At 37.3% G+C, this 18,528-nt stretch overlaps 1 protein-coding gene across 12 annotated transcripts in view; it reads left to right on the top strand.

Annotated features, from left to right (window-relative positions):
- The window catches only part of VPS13B (vacuolar protein sorting 13 homolog B), a 1,326,809-nt gene that overhangs the window by 57,244 nt on the left and 1,251,037 nt on the right, over positions 1–18,528 (top strand). For all 12 annotated transcript variants that reach the window (XM_074200569.1, XM_074200570.1, XM_074200573.1 and 9 more), the window contains exon 3: positions 17,009–17,129. In XM_074200569.1, the coding sequence (XP_074056670.1) occupies positions 17,009–17,129 (121 nt within the window). The remainder of the gene's footprint in view (positions 1–17,008; positions 17,130–18,528) is intronic.

Raw genomic sequence — 18,528 nt, forward strand, 5'->3', positions numbered from 1 at the left:
TGTTAAGCACTTTACAAATAACTCATTTGATTCTTTCCTGGAATCTGCTGGCAGGTCATGGGAAAAACGCCGCCAAATCTCTAGTCGGCATTGTTTATAGTTGGAACTAGGGGGAGTATGAGTGAAGGTCTAAGAGGAAAAGCCATTCTGATGATTAGTTGTCCGTCAAGAGACATGTTTGGATTAACTGTGTTGTCCAAAGTTGCTGAAACATTGAGGGGCCTAGTATACCAAGTATTGGTATCATGATATCATATTGGTGATTTGCCCAACATTACTGGAGGGCTGAGGTCCCTCCCTGATAAGAAAATCATTCTTAAAGGTCAGAGACTCCCTTAGCATTCAGATCATCACTAAAAGCCCTATTTCTTATCAAATCAGATTTTGGGTTGAAATGGTTCTGGAAAAGGCAAGTAAGAAACATGTTTACATACAACATACCCCTCACTATACACACATTATACACATCATTAACTTGGTTGGTGTTATCTTCTTTGAAATCAAAAGATATCTATTATTGTTATTTGATTCTTTCAATAACCCTGGGAAGCAAGTGCTATTATTATCTCATTTTATAGATGAGAAAACTGAGGCAAATAGGTTAAGTGACTTGCTTGGGGGACATATATAATAAATGTTTGGGGCTGAATTTGAACTCATCTTCCTGACTCCAGACTCAGCATTCTGTATCCACTCTGCCACCTAGCTGACAATACATAGTAAAATCAGGAAAAAAAAGACTGACACTGTGAATTCTAATATGAACAGTTTGCCTTTCCTTTTATGTATATAATAAATCCAACATGAATTATTCAGAGTTGGCCTCCTTGTCTTTGTTTCCTTTCCACCTTCTGTCTGTTTTCTTCTTTGAATTTTAAAAACCTTTTTCATAGATTCTTTTTTTTTCTTCCCTTGGCAACTGTTTTTGCTCTCTTCTTCTACATCCTTCTTTCATTGAAAGGGGAAAACCCTAAACTCTTGCAAAAAAGAGGCATAGTCAACTGAAATAAATTTGTACATTGGCTGTGCCCCAAAATTTATATGTTATTCTGGATTTTGAGTACATCACTTCTTTTTTCAGGAGGTGGATAACATACTTCATAATTCATCTTCTGGAATTGTCATTGCCTTGCTTAGAATTCATAAGTCTTTCAAAATTGTTTCTTTACAATGTTGTTATTGTATGCATTCATTCTTCTTTTGGTTCTGTTCTGGTTCACACAAATTTTTCCATGATTTTTGGAAACTTGCCCTTTCCTATGGTACAATAATAATCTATGTAATAGATTACCAAGCTATTTCCTTTTTTTTAGTAATATTTTCATAAATATTGGTACTTTAGCTTGATCTGTGGTGTATAGTATAGATTTAGTGATATCTATCACTGGGTTAAAGGGAATATATAGTTTAATTATTTTGGAGAAAACATTTTCAGATCTATCCAGGATTGTTGGATTAATCTATAGTTCCACCAAAAATGCTTTAGTGTGATTTTTTTTTTGCAGCCTTTCTAAAATGTCATTTTAATTTTTTAAAATCATTTTTGCCAGTCTCTTGGGTATGAAGTAGAATTTCAGTTACTTCTTGTTTTTCTTTAAATTAAAAAAAATATTTATTTAAGGCAATGGGGTTAAATGACTTGCCCAAGGTCACACAGCTAGGCAATTATTAAGTGTCTTGAGTCTGGTTTTGAACTCAGGTCCTCCTGACTCCAGGGCTATTACTTTATCCACTGTGCCACCTAGCTGCCCCATTTTCTTTAAATTTTTAATGATCTGAAGCATTTTCTCATTATTTCCCTTTTATAAGCACCAAACTATATGCTTAACAATATTTTAGAATTTCGTTAGAATTTTTACCATTTGTAGTGGCAAAGAATTGGAATTTGAGGGAATACCCATCAACTGGGGAATGACTGAACAAATTGTGGTATATGTATGTCATGGAACACTATTGTTCTATTAGAAATCAGGAGGGATGGGAATTCAGAGAAGCCTGGAAAGATTTGCATGAATTGATGATACTGAGTGAGATGAGCAGAACCAGAAGAACATCATACATACTAATAATAACCTGGGATGGTGATCAACCTTGATGGACTTACTCGCTCCATCAGTGCAATAATCAGGGACAATTTTAGGGGATCTATGATGGAGAATACCATCTGTATTCAGAGAAAGAACTGTGAAGTTTAAATGAACAAAGATTATTATGCTCAATTTTTTAAAAAAAGTGATCTTATGTTTTACATAATTTTGCTATCTTTAATATTTTCCTTCTTCCTTAAGGATATGTTTTTCCTCTCAGTGAATGCATTCAGTTTTGATCTATACACATCATGGAAACAAATGTAAAAACTATCAGATTGCCTTCTGTTGGGGGGTGGGGAGAGGGAGGGAAGGGGGAAAAATTGTAAAATTCAAAATCTTGCAAAAAAAAAAGATTGGTAGAAACTACTATTGTGTACAATTGGAAAACAAATAAAATATTTACATTTCAAAAATATGTATGCACAATGTTAACCTCATTGTTCACCACTTGGGAGAGTAGTGGCAAGGGAGGGTGAAAGGAAATTTTGTAGTTTAAAAATATACATATACATATGGATGCATGTTGAAAAAACTTTCATAACATATTTGGAGAAATAAAACATCAATTAAAAAAAGATTTTCATTAGAATTTTTAATTGTCCTGTATATTTTTAACTTTTAAAAAAATAATTACCTTCAGGGTTATAAACTCCATAAGGGTAAGTATTGTCCTTCATGGTGTATTTCTCAGCAACATTCTCAACTTATTTGTCATCTTTATATAGAAAACTTACATTTATATATCCAACCCAGTCTTCTCTAATGAGCTCCAGTCCCTCATTATCCACTACCTGTTTGATATCTCCTCCTTTATGTTCCATAAACATTTCAAATATTTTTCTCAAAACAGCTCTCCAAACTTCTCTCCAGACACCCAGGTTGCTGGACCTGCAATTCCCCTGAGTTGCCAGGTCATGTATCTATCCCTTTCTCTGTTTTCCTACAACCTTAGCCCTTGTGTGAAACAGCTAAGCGCTCTGTAAAAGACCTGAGTTCAAATGTGACTTCAGAACCTTACTTAACTGTGTATCCATGGGCAAATCACTTAGCTTCTGTGGGTCTTCAACCACTGGAGAAGAAAATGACACATTACTCCAGTATCTTTGCCAAGAAACCCCATAGACAGTATTTGGTACTGTGGTCCCCAAGGGGTCAGATACAACTGAACAACATATAACTCCTAGTAGAGGTCCTTTTACTTTATGCGGGATCTGTGCAGGAGACTCCCTGTCTCTTCTCTTTTCCCTCCATTTTATCCTTCACATGAATTTGACCATGTTACTCTTGATATAAATAATCTTCAGTGGTACCCTGTTTCTAGATAAAATACAAAACCACCCAGGCTAACTTTTACATCTTTCCACAGTATGGCTCCCATCTGTCTTTCCAGTCTTCAAATCAGGTCTGCTAACATCTATATAGGAAATCCCATCTTTTTCTTCTGTGCTTTTTGCATCTGTGAGCTCCCTCTTTTCTGCCTAATCAAATTCCCAGCTTCTTTCAGAGCACAGATCAGGCACTGCTAGTCTTTTTATCTGTTTATCTCCCCATTTCCCTCTCCTCCAGCTATTACTTTGCCATCCCTTTGTTCAGGCTTTTTGTTTGCTTACAAGTCCCAGTCTCTAAGCTCTAGTCCCTCTCTCCTCCCTCTGTACTCCTGTTAATATATAAGCTGATTGAGGAAAGAGATTGTTATGTTGTTTTTTCAACCCCAGAACCTAAATCTATGCCTGGGTACATAGTAGGTACTTAATAAATATTTCTTGAATTGAAGAACAGTTATCTAATCAGGTCTTAGGCCCCAAGAGGCTGGGGTTGAAGAGATAAACCTTGAATAAAAACTTTTTTGCCATTCTTTTTTTTTTTTGCATGTTCAATTACTTACTGGATGTCTGCTTGTGTTGAGGTATTGCTACTCATGTTGCAAAAATTAGAAAAACTGTGGTCACCTTGTTGCCCTAATTCATTCTGGGTACTGTATTTGTTTTTTTTTTTCTTTCATTCTATGTTTCATTTTAAAACAAGGAAGGAGAAAAATCTGAACTTTCTTTTTTTTTCTTTTAGGTTTTTGCAAGGCAAATGGGGTTAAGTGGCTTGCCCAAGGCCACACAGCTAGGTAATTATTAAGTATTTGAGACAGGATTTGAACCCAGGTACTCCTGACTCCAGGGCCACCTAGCCACCCCAAAATCTGAACTTTTTCAATGACAAATGCCACTTTTTCTGAGACTCATTTCTCTTTCTTCTACCACTCTTGTTTTCTCGTGAGAGAAAGTAGTACACATATAATGGGTAACTTGACTGTTTATGAGACTAGGTAATTCTGAAATAATATGTGAACTGGGCATATCTTCCTACAAAAAACCTGATGGTGGTGGTGGTGGTGAACATATGCAATTTTTTTTTTGAGATGAAGCTATTATTGGAGCATGTTCTGTAAACATGAAATGGGTTTGTGGCAAAATGCTTAATGAATATACTTAAACTGAGATTTTGCTTTGTTTTTGTTCCCTTAAGAATTTCTGTAAAGAAATGACATTCTTTCATGGTTTCATGAGAGCAAAGGGCAATATTTTCAGAAATAGCCATGTAGTCCCTAAGGGAAAACATTCTTTTGCTGTGAAATATATTTAGCAGACATTTTGGAAATATTGCAACCTAAACAAAAGAGAGATGACTGTAATGTGTGTTTGGGATTAAAAAAATTATCTCAAAGTAATTTATGAATTTTTTATAAGGAAATTTATTAATCCTTTTCTTTTTTGGATAAATTTAAATGCCAATTTTAAAAAAGGGTAATAAATGGGATTTCATTTTTGATAATGATTGACTTAAAAGCAGTGATATCAAATATGGGGTTGGAACTACAAGTGGCCTGCAAAACTATGAAGAACTAGATTAGAATGCAGTTGGGCAATGTTAAACAAAATGAGTACAAAAGATATTAATTTGTCACTTTCCAAATCAATATGTGGCAGGGATCCTATTCTATTTCTATTTGATCCATAGAAATTGACCTTTTACAAATAACTTTGCTTCCATTTTTGTGTATTTCTCTAAAGATTTGTAGGACAAAATATTATTTGGATGCAAATAAAATCTTATTAGAATGTAACCATTATCTATTTACTTGAATAATTTGTAATTTCTAACTCATATACAATCAACATGAATCTTTGAGTTTATTACAAAAGTAAAACTTATACAATTGACTGGTAATACTTATTTTTAAACAAATATAACCCTTTTGTGAATTATGTAAAATAGTACAGTGTTTTTTTTCTAAATTTATTGAAGTTACAGGTTTATTTTTATAAATTTTGTTCAGACAAATAAAACAACGGTAGTTTCATTTAAAAACTTCATAGAAATCATGTTGTTTATAAAAACTAGCTACTGTTAAAACTTTTTTTAACCATTCCCATTTGAAGACTCATATTTAGCTTACTTAAATTTATCCTAGCAGTTGTAGCTGATTATCTTAAAAATAAAATTAAAATAATGTGTTCTTTTTAAGATGTTTGTTATATGGTTTAAGACAGATTTATTGGATTGCAGTAGTTTTAGTACATTTTGGCTAGGATGTTTATTATGACATCACTGAAATCTATATACAGTATGTGATTTCATTTGGTTCCAGTGTTAAATATTTTCATAATTATGCTGGTCTTGGCAGTTCACTTGGAATCTATTCACATCTCTTTTAATGAACATGTTTTACTTCTGGGCTTATGAGACAGCCACATGTTTGAAAAATTAATAGTGTGCATTTAACATTAACATTGTGCAGAATTGTATGACTGCAGACTCTTAAGGATTAGTTGAACTAAAAGTAGTTTCAGTAAGGCTATACTCACAGTAATAACTTTTTATTAATTAAATACAATATCATTTCATATAATAATAGATGTCATAAAAACTTCTGTATTTGAGAAGTTTTTTTTAAGAATGAATCATACTATGAAGGTGCTACATTGTCCTGAAACATAATGATCTTGAATGTGAATTTACTTTCATCTTTTCAACTTGTGATTTTAAATACATTATTCTCATCCTTTGCCAATACTGATATGTTTAACAAAGCACTTACAGTCTTTTACAGGGCTTGACAGTTTCTCTTAATTATAAGCTAAATTGTTAGGTATTCTTATTTTTTTATGCTTACAGTTATGTACAAATGCTAATATATCTGATAGGATACAAATTTTTGAGTTAGAATAGAAGTCAGCTAGTTTACTTCTCTTTTTATAGATGAGAAGACAGAGACTGAAAGTTGAAAGTGACTTTACTTAATTTAACTCAGTGTCAGAGGCAGTATCTGAATACAGATCCTCTGAATTCCAAATCCAATACTTTTTTTCTATGACAAGTGTATGTATATGGCAATGTTTATAAATTTATGTATATATTATATATGAATATATGTCATGTTTTCTTTTTAATTGAATTTTATTAGATGTTACATTGATCAATAGTCAAGTTTTATTAGATCAGTTAAATGAGAAGTTGAATAATTGTCATTCTTTGAAAATCTGAGAATTGCTTAATTTATAAAAATAGAGTGACAAAACAGCTATTAATTTTAATTTTACTTATTGGAGGATAAATAGGTTTAGAAAACTCAATAGGCTATGTTTATACAATGAGTTAACTTATAGTTATTTGTGGGAGTTTGCAGTACCCCCCCCCCCCCCCCCATTCCACTAGACTCCAAGAGGGAAGAAATTGTCTTAGGTAATCTTCATATTAACTCTTTTTTAGTTTGTGTTAATATGCTATCTCCCCTGTTAGAATATAGGCTACTCCATGGCAGGGTCTGATTTTTTTTCTTTGTATCCCAGGGCCTAGCCAGTATTAGGTACATATAGGTGCTAAATGCTTGTTGTCTTGTTGACATATACTTTTTAATTTTCCAGTATCTTGGCTTAATGATCTTTATGATAGTAGGCTCTAAATATTTGTAGAAATTGACTAATTTGTGGGGATGTTAAGAATAAAGTGGTAGTCATGATATGAGAACTGTCTTAATCTGAATCTAAGACTAAATCTAACAAAGACTGAAGAACTCAATTTCCTCTGTGTTTTATAACCCATTGGGATAAATTCTTAATTGAAATAGTTCAAGACTATTTCTTTTAAGGCAATGGGGTTAAATGACTTGCCCAAGGTCACACAGCTAGGTAATTATTAAATGTCTGAGGCCAGATTTGAACTCAGATTTTCTTAACTCCAGGACTGGTGCTTTATCCATTGCACCACCTAGCTTCCCCAAGACCATTTCTTTTGTGTCTTTCTACAGTTTAGATGAAGAACAAATATTCAACATCTTTCATTTAAGTAATCCTTAATATAGTGAAGAATTGTATGAATGTGTCTAATACTTTCACTTTTATTTTTGGAAAAAAAATTCTAAACTTGAGATCATCCAAGAAAAGTAATAGTTTGTTTTTTAAGTCACTAAAAACTATGTTATGAGATCTGATTTTTTTTTATAATCACTTCAGTTAAATCCAATAAATAAAGATTTATTAAACCCCTGCACAGTGCTAAGCAATGGGTTACCAAAAAGAGACAAAAACAGTCCCTGCCCTGAAGGAATTTACAATCTAATGGAGAAAACAATAGGAGAACATACACACACACACACATATATAAAATCAAAAATAAAAATAAATGTTGTTTGACCTAATTATTTGAAGAGGACCAGTGATATCAGAGGGTGATGTCATGACTTGTTCATGAATTTGATTTAAGTGAGGCTGCGATGCACAAATTTGTCAGTCTCTCTTTTTCCAGAGTCATCATCCCATTGACAAGACAGAAGTCAAGGTAGTGGTCTGGGATATTTTGTGTGACTTTGGCATCTTTGGCAAAGGTGCTCGAGTGGTTTGCCATGAGGCAAACAGGGTTAAAGTGATTTGCCCAGGGCCACAAAGCTAGTAAGTGTCTGAGGGAAGATTTGAACTCAGGAAGATGAGATTTGAACTCAGGAAGATGAGTCTTCCTGACTCCAGGCTTGGAACTCTATATACTTCATCACCTAGCTTCCCTTACAAGAAGCTACAGTGATGTAAATGGAAAGAACAATGACATATCAAAAAATTAAAAGTTAATATTACAAAATTATAAAGAGGGTGGATTTCAGAAAAACTTGGAAAGATGAACTGATGCTGAGTGACATGAGCAGAACCAGGAGAACATTGTACACAGTGGCAGCAACATTATGTGATGATTAGCTATAATAGACTTACTCTACTCAGCAATACAGTGATCAAAGACTTGTGATGGAAAATGCCATCCAGGGTCAGAGAAAGAACTATGGAGTCTGATTGCAGATTGAAGCATTCTGTTTTCACTTAAAATTTTTCTTTGCTTTTTCTTTCTTGTGTTTTCCCCCCTTTTTTATGTTTTTTTACAATATAACTTATATCGAGATATGTTTGATATAATTATATATATATATATTTATATATGTGTGTGTGTGTATGTGTGTGTAACTTATATAAGATTGTTTTCTTGGGGAGGGGGACGGAGGGAGGAAAGGAAAGAGAACAATTTGGAACTCAAAATCTTAAAAAAAATGAATGTTAAAACTATCTTTGTATGTAATTGGAAAAAATAAAATGCTATTAAGACAAAAAATACTTTGGAAGAAAAAAATGACAAAATTATAAAGCTCAAGCAGTACTGGAAGAAAATATATTCCCCAATTTACACTTTCGTGGAAGTGGAAGGTTGACAGGTGTATATTTTACATGTTTTTGAACTTTTTCAATGTATTGATCAGTTGTGCTGTGTTTTTACTATTTGCCATATGTGATGAATCTCAGTGGAAAGGGGAGGGATACATGGGATACTTTGTAATGTAAGAAACAATACTTTTTAAAAAAATATGCTTAGCAAGTCTTTTTTTTAAATTTATTTTTTATTCTCATTTTGTACAAATGTTTTTTTACATTAATAAAATATTCTTGTTTACAAGTAAACAAAATACCCCTCCCCCATGAATATAGATAGACTTGCTTGGGTGAAAAAAGTAAAGGGGAGAGAAAAAAAATTAAAATTAAAAAAAAATAGTAATAATTGTAGGTATGGCCAGGTGGCGCAATGGACGAAGCACCAACCCTGGAGCCACGAGCACCCGAGTCCATATCCAGCCTGGTAAAACCAACAATCACCCAACCATGTGACATGCAAGCCACCCGATCCCCACTGCCCTGCAAAAACCAAAAAGAAGAAAAAAAAAAGACCCAAAATAAAATAAAATAGTAGTAATAATAGTAGGGGTGGCTGGGTGGCAGACAGAGCATTGGTCCTTGAGCCAGGAGCACCTGGGTTCAAATCTGGCCCCAGATACCCAAAGATCACCCTGCTATGTGGCCCCAGGCAGGCCACCCAGCCCCACTTGCCCTGCACCCTCCCCCAAATAATAATAACAAAAAATGTGCTTCAGTCTTTGTTCCAACACCATCAACTCTGTCGTGGGTGGATCACATTCTTTATGATAAGTCCATCACAAAAGTTACTTCCATATTTTTCCAACATTGCCATTGCTGATCACAACTCCCTTTCTTATTTCTCCACTACCATGTACTATATCTTCTCTCTCCTTTCACTCTGACTCTGCTGTAGGGTCGCTGAGTGGTGCAGCAGACAGATCCCTGGTCCTGGAGCCAATAGGCCCTGAGCCCCCATACCACCCCTTAGACCCAGCATCTACCTGGCCCTATGGTCCTGGACAGGTTTCCAGTCCCAGCCCCTTGCAAGAAGTAAAAAAGAAAATGTGTTATATCTGACCACTCTCCCCCCATGGTCCATCATCTCCTCCATCACTCACATCCCCCCCCTTCCCCCTGTCCCCCACCTCCTTACTGCAGTTGTCTATACCCCATTGAGTATATATGCTGTTTCCTCTCCTAGCCACCTCTGATATGAGCAAAGATTCCCTCATTCCCCCTTGTCTCCCCCCCCTTCCATATCATTGCAATAGCTCATTGTAATAAAGAAAAATCTTATTATATGAAATATCTTGGCCTATTCCCTCTTTCCTTTTTCTTTCTCCCATTGCATTTCCTTTTTTTCTATTGACTCCATTTTTACAACATATTTTATCTTCAAATTCAGCTTTCTCCGGTGCTTCAACTATAAAAGCTCCTTCTACCTGCTCTATTAACTGAGGTTCATATGAGTATTATCAGTGTCATTTTTCTATACAAGAATACATGCAGTTCATCCTCATTAAGTCCCTCATATTCCCCCCCCCTCCAATCTCCATGCTTCACCTGAGTCCTGTATCTGAAGATCAAACCTTCTGTTCAGCTCTGACCATTCCAAAAGGAACCTTTGAAATTCCCCTGGTTCATTGAAAGTCCATCTTTTTCCCTGGAAGAGGACATTCAGCCTTCTGGGTAGTTCATTCTTGGCTGCATTCTAAGCTCTTTTGCCTTCCAGTATATTGTGTTCCAAGTCCTATGTATGAGCTTCCAATGTAGTTGCTGCTAAGTCCTGTGTGATCCTGACTGCAGCTCCATGATATTTGAACTGTGTCCTTCTGGCTGCTTGTAATATTTTCTCTTTGACTTGGGAGTTCTTGAACTTGGCTATAATATTCCTAGGGGTTGGTTTTTTGGGATCTCTTTCTCGGGGGCATCGGTGGATTCTCTCCATTTCTATTTTGCCCTCTGCTTCTAGAATATCAGGGCAATTTTCCTGTAGTAATTCTTTGAAAATGATGTCAAGGCTCTTCTCCTGATCATGACTTTCAGGTATTCCAATAATTTTTAAATTATCTTTCCTAAGTCTGTTTTCCATATCAGTTGTTTTTTCAATGAGATATTTCACATTTTCTTCTAATTTTTCATTTTTTTTGGTTTTGAAGCATTGATTCCTGATTTCTGGTAAATTCATCAATCTCCCTGAATTCTATTCTTTGTCTGAAGGATTTGTTCTCCTCAGAGAGTTTTCTTACCTCTTTTTCCATCTGGCCAATTTTGCTTTTTAAAGCATTTTTCTCCTCAATAACTTTTTGAACTGTCTTATCCATTTGACCTAAGCTGTTTTTTAGCATGCTATTTTCTTCAGCATTTTTTTGGATTTCCTTGACTAAGCTGCTGACTTCATTTTCATGTTTTTCCTGCATCTCTCTCTTTTCCCAGTTTTTCTTCCAACTCCCTCATTTGATTTTCAGTCTTTTTTGAGCTCTGTCATAGCCTGAGCCCAATTTCTGTTTTTCTTGGAGTCTCTAGATGCAGGAGCTTGTGCTTCCTCATCTTCAGACTGAGTATTTTGATCCTTCTTGGGCTCATTTGCAAAATATTTCTCAATAGTCTTCCTCTTATTTCTCTGCTTGCTCATTTTCCCAGCCTGGGCCTGGTTTTGGGCTGCTTCCTGATCTTTTGGGACACTCCCACAAGGGTCTCAGTGTATGAGGCTCTGTCCTTCCTCCTGGTCTGTGAATGACCATAAGCGCCCCCCTCTGCCACAGGGCCGAGGTGGGGGAGCCCTGTTGTTCTATGGGGGGGGGCATAGACTGGGATCAGGATCTGAATGTGGTCAGAGCCCCAGAGTCCTGTTCCTGGGGCAGAGGACAGAGCTCTGCAGTCTCTCTCTCTTCACTCTCCTCCCTCAGCTCAATGGGCTCATGCCCTGGGGGCTCCTGCTCACAGGCTCTGCCTGCTTCTGTTTCCTGGATCTGGGCTGAAAGACCAAGCTACTATCTGTGTGCCCTGAGGGCTGGGCTCCATATGCTGGCTCTGGCAGAGGTCCCCTGCTGTTCCCCTACTTTGTGCTCGGTGCTCCCCGGGGTGCAGCTCAGGAGACTCCCCCACTGCTGGGAGCCATGGCTCCCAGCACCCTGGGGCTGCCTCCGGGAGGCTGAAGTTCTTTTGCTCTGGCGGGCCACCCCTCCGACCCCGGGGAGCAGAGCCTTTCTGCTCTTTTCCAGTTTACCTTGAGTAGGAGAACTGCCTCACCGGGTCCCTTTGTGGGTTCTGTCTCTCGAAAGTTTAGTTAGAGTCCTTAGCTGATGAGTTTTATCAGAGAGCTCCTAAGACTCGATCCCTTCTTGTCGCCATCTTCGCAAGTCATTTTCAAGTAATGAATTTCTTCTAAGAGGAGGTAAGACTGATAGTCAATGCCTGAAATCACATTAATAAACATCTTGGAGAGTCTCAAATTTGCCCTTCAACATTGAAGTACTCTCTTTGTCTCTCTCTGCCTCTCTGCCTCTCTCTGCCTCTGCCTCTCTCTCTCTCTCTCTCTCTCTCTCTCTCTCTCTCTCTCTCTCTCTCTCTCTTTCTCTGTGTTTTCCTTCTTTTCTTTCACTCCCTTTCTTTCTTCCTTCTTTTGATTGATGAAACCTCTCAAGATGTCTTGGAATTCACAAGCTAGATTTCTTTCTTTAGGACCATGCCTTAAAACAGAATACTCTGGCTGTCTTTGACTGGTCTACAATGGTTCTTGTCCTTTGTTATGGAAGAAGACTGAAATGATATCACTAAGTTTGAGACAAATTACAGTATGTTTGATTGTGTCTAATCAGATCTATATGAGCCCAGAATGCTGGGCTCAAATAGTCTATGTGAATACTTTAAACTTACAGATGTCATGTTTCCTTTGAGCTGTTTCAATTCTGCCTTTCTCATGGAGCACAGCCCCTTCACTGATAAGGGCACACCATGCTGGGCGGTACTGTGCCGGTGTCTCCCATGCTGTACAATCAATTCTAAAGTTCTTCAGTGAGACCTTCAGGGTGTCTTGGTCTTGCTTTTTCTGACCCCCTTGTGAGTGCTTGCTCTGTGTGATTCTCCATAAAATAGTTTTTTGGGCAAATGTACGTCTGGCATTCTAGCAACATGTCTAGCCCATCGTAGTTGCACTTTCTATAGTAATGTTGGAATGCTGGGCAGTTTAGCTTGAAAAAGGACCTTGGTGTCTGGTATCTTCTCCTGCCAGGTGATCTTCAGAATCTTCCTAAGACAGTTTAAATGGAAACAATTCCGTTTCCTGACATGGCACTGGTAGACTGTCCTGTTTCACAGGTATATAGCAATGAGGTCAGCACAACGGCTCTGTAGACCTTCAGTTTGGTAGTCAGTCTAATACCTCTCCTTTCACACTTTATTTTAAAGTCTCCCAAATACTGAGCTAGCTCTGGCAGTGTCAGTGTCAACCTCATTGTTAATGTGTCCCTCCCTGGAAAGGACACCACCAAGGTAAGTGAACATGTCCACAGGACTCAAAATTTCTCCATTTGCTGTAATCACTGGTTCCACATAGGGATGATGTGGTGTTGGCTGATGGAGCACCTCGGTTTTCTTGGTATTAATTGTTAGACCAAAATGAACACAAGCAGCAGAGAATTGATCCATACTTGGTTGCATCTCAGCTTCAGAGGCTGCAATGGAGTGCACCATCAATTGCAAAGAGAAGACCATGCACCTATACTCTTCTTCTTTGGTCTTGACTTATAGCCTTTTCAAGTTGAAGAATTTTCCACTGGTGCAGTAGCTGATCTTGAGACCATGTTCATTCTCAGTGAAGGCATTTGATATCATGACTGAGAATATCATGCTAAAAAGTATGGGAGCAAGGACACATCCTTATTTGACTCAACTGGTGACTGGGAAATCTAGAGAGCATAGTCCACTATCTATAACCTAGGAGTGTCCAATACTGATGAACTTCTCTGGGCAACCAAATTTGGCATAATTTTCCATAAATCCTTACAGTTGACAGTATCAAAGACCTTGGTCAGATCTACAAATGTTGTATACATACCTCTGTTCTGTTCCTGGCATTTTTCCTGGAGTTGTTGGGCAGCGAACACTATCAACTGTTCCTTGACTCTTTCTGAAGCCACACTGGCTCTCAGGGAGTTGACCATCTTTCTGGTGAAGGATCAGCCTATTGAGAAGGCCTCTGGCAAGTATCTTACCAGCAGTGACTGGCAAGAGGTCTCCAGACAATCTATTCCCTTTACTTTTATAGAGATGGATGATGGAGGCCTTTTTGAATCCTTGGGGGGATAACTTCTTCATGCCATATAACCTGGAAAATTTCTGTCAGTTTTTGGATGACCACACCTTGTAGATCTCTTCTGGAATAGCATCAGTACCATTTGCTTTGCCATTTGAAAGGAGCCTAATGGCATTCAGAACCTCTTCTTCAGTTGGAATTTCAGCTAGGGACAGATTGACTTGAGATGCAAAAGTTGGACCAAGCCCAAAGTGGTCCTTTTTTTGGGCCTTGATTTATCAGCTCAGAATGAATGGAAATGAAGAGAAATCTTGAGGGTCTTCTCCCAGATTTTTCTTTTTTTAAAAACCAGGTAAAAGAGAGTCTTCTGTGCCTCAATTTCTTTACCTCCTTCACTGTTAATCTGTGGTTGACTGTTGCCTCAGGTAACCTGTTAAATATCTTAGCATAAAAAAGCATGACCTCATCCAGGACCATCTCCATTTGTCCTCATCTATGTCTCACCATTGAATCCAGATGACTTAGGAGAGAGTGAGAATGGTAACTTTGCAGAGTCCTGCCTCTCTTAAATCCAGTTCACTTGTAAGTCAATGCATCATCTTTTTGACATCCTTGGTCCTCTTCAAGAAAAAAGAACAAGGGGCAGCTAGGTGTTGCAGTGGATAGAGCACCGACCCTGGAATCAGGAGGACCTCAGTTCAAATTTGGCCTCAGACACTTATTACCTTAAATAAAGTAAAATAAAAACAACAAACAATAGCAGCATATTCTCCTAGCTTTTACCCAAACTTGTGAGTTGAGTCCCCATGGTGGCAGCTCCTAATTGTAACTCAGTAATGTGTTTTCCATAGACTCATTTAGACTCAGTTAACTTTTATCAGAGATATTTAGTCATAAGGCAATCCAAAAACAACAGTTGTAAAGCATCTCTCTCTGCCTCAAACTTGGGATCTAGTTTCCTATAAATATATACATTATCTATTGGGAGAGTGAACTCAAATTTAGACTATGATGCTCGTGAGGTTTATGTGTTGACTGCATATGTGTCAAAAATATCTAACAACAATATTTTCATTGCAGGTTCCTGGTATCTGTTCCTCTCAATAGTTTTGAGTCTCTGCTTTGATGGGTCATGGGTGCATCCTGCCAGATGTAGTGTGTTCTATAAAGGAGTGTTCTTTCAAAACTGCCTGATTGATGGGGTGGGACCCCCCCCCCCACTACCCTTACACCCTGATGTTGGTTTGAAGTTTCTTCTCTTAGTTCTTCCAACTCTTGATCTCTGAATACATTGTGTCTCTGTTTCATAGTTAGAGACATGACTGATTGCGAGGTAGAGACAGATCTCCTCCCCTTTCAAGATTTAGCTATTTAAAACCTTAGTGGTATGGCTAATTTGTCTTCTTAGCCAGTCTGTTTTTCCCTTTTTGACTTATTAAAAAGAAATGTTCTCATCTGTTAAAGGGTTTGAGGTATAAATGGATTTCTTCATTCAAACAGTTTATTAATGTTATGTGATTCCATTCCAAGCCTTCCTACTGGAAGCATACTATAGTACCTAGGACTTTGGGCTTTGATAAATAAGCCCTTACCTTGTGTTACCTATAATTGGGCTCTAATGTCACTTCCTGGACATGTCTAGTCCATACCATTATCACTCTGGTTCCCCTTGTCCTCAATAGTAGAATTATTGATTCTGTCCCTTGGCCTCTGATTGATAAATTAGGTGAGTTCATGTCTTATCTTGCCCAGTACTAGGTCACCATGTCTACGACTTGCCTTTGATTAGAGGTAGAATTTGAAGACTAACATGCTCTATCCCAAGGTCATTGCTGGTATTCTCTTCTGATACTTTCATGGAGTCTTCACTTTGTGGTCCTTCCTCAAAGAGCTCACATTCTGATGGGGGAGAGATAACATGTAAATAACTATGTCTGTGCAACATAGATAATACCATGACAACAGGGAGATGATGCCGTGACAAGTACATATATTGGATTTGAGTTGAGGCTGTACTGTGCTGAGTCACCAACCTTACTTTCTCCTCTAGAGCCAACTGGGTCTAGTGGCCAGATAAGAATCAGAATGACTGGGAGATGGCTTTGGATGTGAGGCAATCAAGATTAAGTGACTTGCTCAAGGTTACACTGTAAGTGTCTGAGGCTGAATTTGAACTCAGACCATCCTGACTCCAAGGTTGGTTCTCTACCCACTGTGCCATCTAGCTGCCCTAGAAGGCTATTAGTGGCTCAGTGGAATTTGAATGAGTCTTGAAAAAAGGCAGGAGATCTGGAGTTTGGGGCAGGAAGAACGCTCTAGACCTAGGAGAGTACCATTGGAAATGCATGAAAGTTGAAGATTGAATGTCATCTTTGAGTAGCAGCAAAAAGGTCAAGTGTGTGGAGCATAAGAATGTTTCAGAAGACTAGAAGAGGTAGGAGAGATCAGGTGCTTAATAGTACTTTATATTTATTTTGGATAATTATAGGAACTATTGAAGCTTATTGAGAGTTTTCTGGTTAGATCAGTACTTGGGGGGCTGTTTGAGTGTGTTTCATGTGTAAATTTTTTGACTACTATATGAAGGTATATTAAAAATCTTTTTATAGTATATATATTTTGAGAAATGACTATTATTTTGACTGAATTACAACACATTGATGTCACAACAATATTGTATTTTGTTTTGATAATTTTTTAATGTACTTATTATAAGATTTACATTTGAATCTAAAACATTGTTAACTTGGAACCTATTTTTTCTACCAGAATATAAATGGTAATTGCTTATTACGTGTATTTGCATGCCGAATAAAAGTAGGAGGGGAAAGTTCCCTTTAACTTAGAAATTATAAATCATTTCTTTTCAAATGCTACTCTTCTGCTTCTTAACGTTTTATTTAATTTTTTTTGTTTACTTTGTTTTTTAAATTAAAAAATAGGATGACCATGAAAGTTGTGGTTCTAGTTCAACTAACAGAAGTGCTACTGAGAACACTAAATCATCAATGAAACCCAGACGAATTCAGCAAGCTACCCCTACGGACCCTGACTTGCCACCAGGTAACTCAGAATGAAATTTATGAAAGTTTAGAAAAACTGAATCTTTAATAATGAGAGAGTTATTTGGAGGATTTGAGGAATCTGTCATCTCCATTAGGGCTGTTCCTTTGACCTTCTTAGTTCAATTCCTTACTGTCTTCAACTCTACCTGTCTTTTCCTCTTTCCCCAATCCAGTCTGTTGCCCAGGCCTTTTGATTTCATCTCTGTAACATCTCTTGAAGATGTCCCTTTCTTTGACATTTTCATCACTCTGGTGTGGGCCTTCATCACCCTTACCTTATTATTGTGATATTGTTTGCTGGTAAGTCTACCTGCTCTCCACACTGTAATCCTGTTCATCAAAAAATATTTGTTAAGCACCTTCTCTCAGGAACTCTGTTAAAGTGCTAGGGATATAGGAAGAGTCAAAAAATAGTCCCTGATCTCAGGGAACTCACAATCAAATGGAAGAGATAGCATGAAAGCAAATATATACAAAGCATGCCAGCCATATACAGGATAAAAAGGAAATAATTAACAGAGGGAAGGAAGGTATTGGAATTAAGAGAATTTGTCAAAGGCTTCACATAGAGAAAGTCAGATTTTAGTTACGCTTCAAGGAAACTGGGGAAGTCAGAGAAGAGGAGGAAGAATATTTCAGGTATATGGGATAGCCAGAGAAAATACCTGGAGTTGAGAAATAATGGGAGAATCTTGTTCATAGAACAGCCAGAATGCTAATGAAAAGATAGGAGTGGGGCTAGGTTGTGAAAGACTTGGACTGTCAAGGAGCATTTTATATTTGGTCCTAAAAGCAGTAGAGAACCACTGCAATTTATTAAATAAGAGGGTGATGTGATTGAAACTTGGCTTTAGGAAAAGCCCTTTAGTGACTGGATGTCGGATGAATTGGAATGGGAGAGAGTTGAGATGACAGACTCCTGGCAGGCTATTGCAGTAATTCATTTGTGAGGTGGTGAGGGGCTGTACTACAATGGTGGTGGTATCAAAGGACAAGTGGGGACATTTTTGAGAGGTAAAATTGACAGGTCTTTTCAATAGTTAGGATATGGAGGCATAAGAGGTGGTAAGAAGTTGAAAATACCTCTTAGTTTATGAGTCTCATAAACTTGGAGGAGTGTTACTTAAAAAACTAGAAAAAGACTAGTAGTAGAGGGAGGGCTTAAATCATCAGCATAGAGATGGTAATTAAATGCATAACAACTGATGAAATCACCAAATGAAATATTATACTGAGAGAAGAGAAGATTCCCCAGAGCAGAGGACTGTGACATCTATATTTAAAATGCATCATCTGAATGAAGATCAAGCAAAGGAGACTGAGGAACAGTGGTAAGTTAGGTAGGAGGACCAGAAGTGAGAGGAATCTTGAAAACTTCAAGAAGAGAGTATCAAGGA

Source organism: Macrotis lagotis, chromosome X, assembly GCF_037893015.1.
Source record: "Macrotis lagotis isolate mMagLag1 chromosome X, bilby.v1.9.chrom.fasta, whole genome shotgun sequence".
Taxonomy (NCBI): domain Eukaryota; kingdom Metazoa; phylum Chordata; class Mammalia; order Peramelemorphia; family Peramelidae; genus Macrotis; species Macrotis lagotis.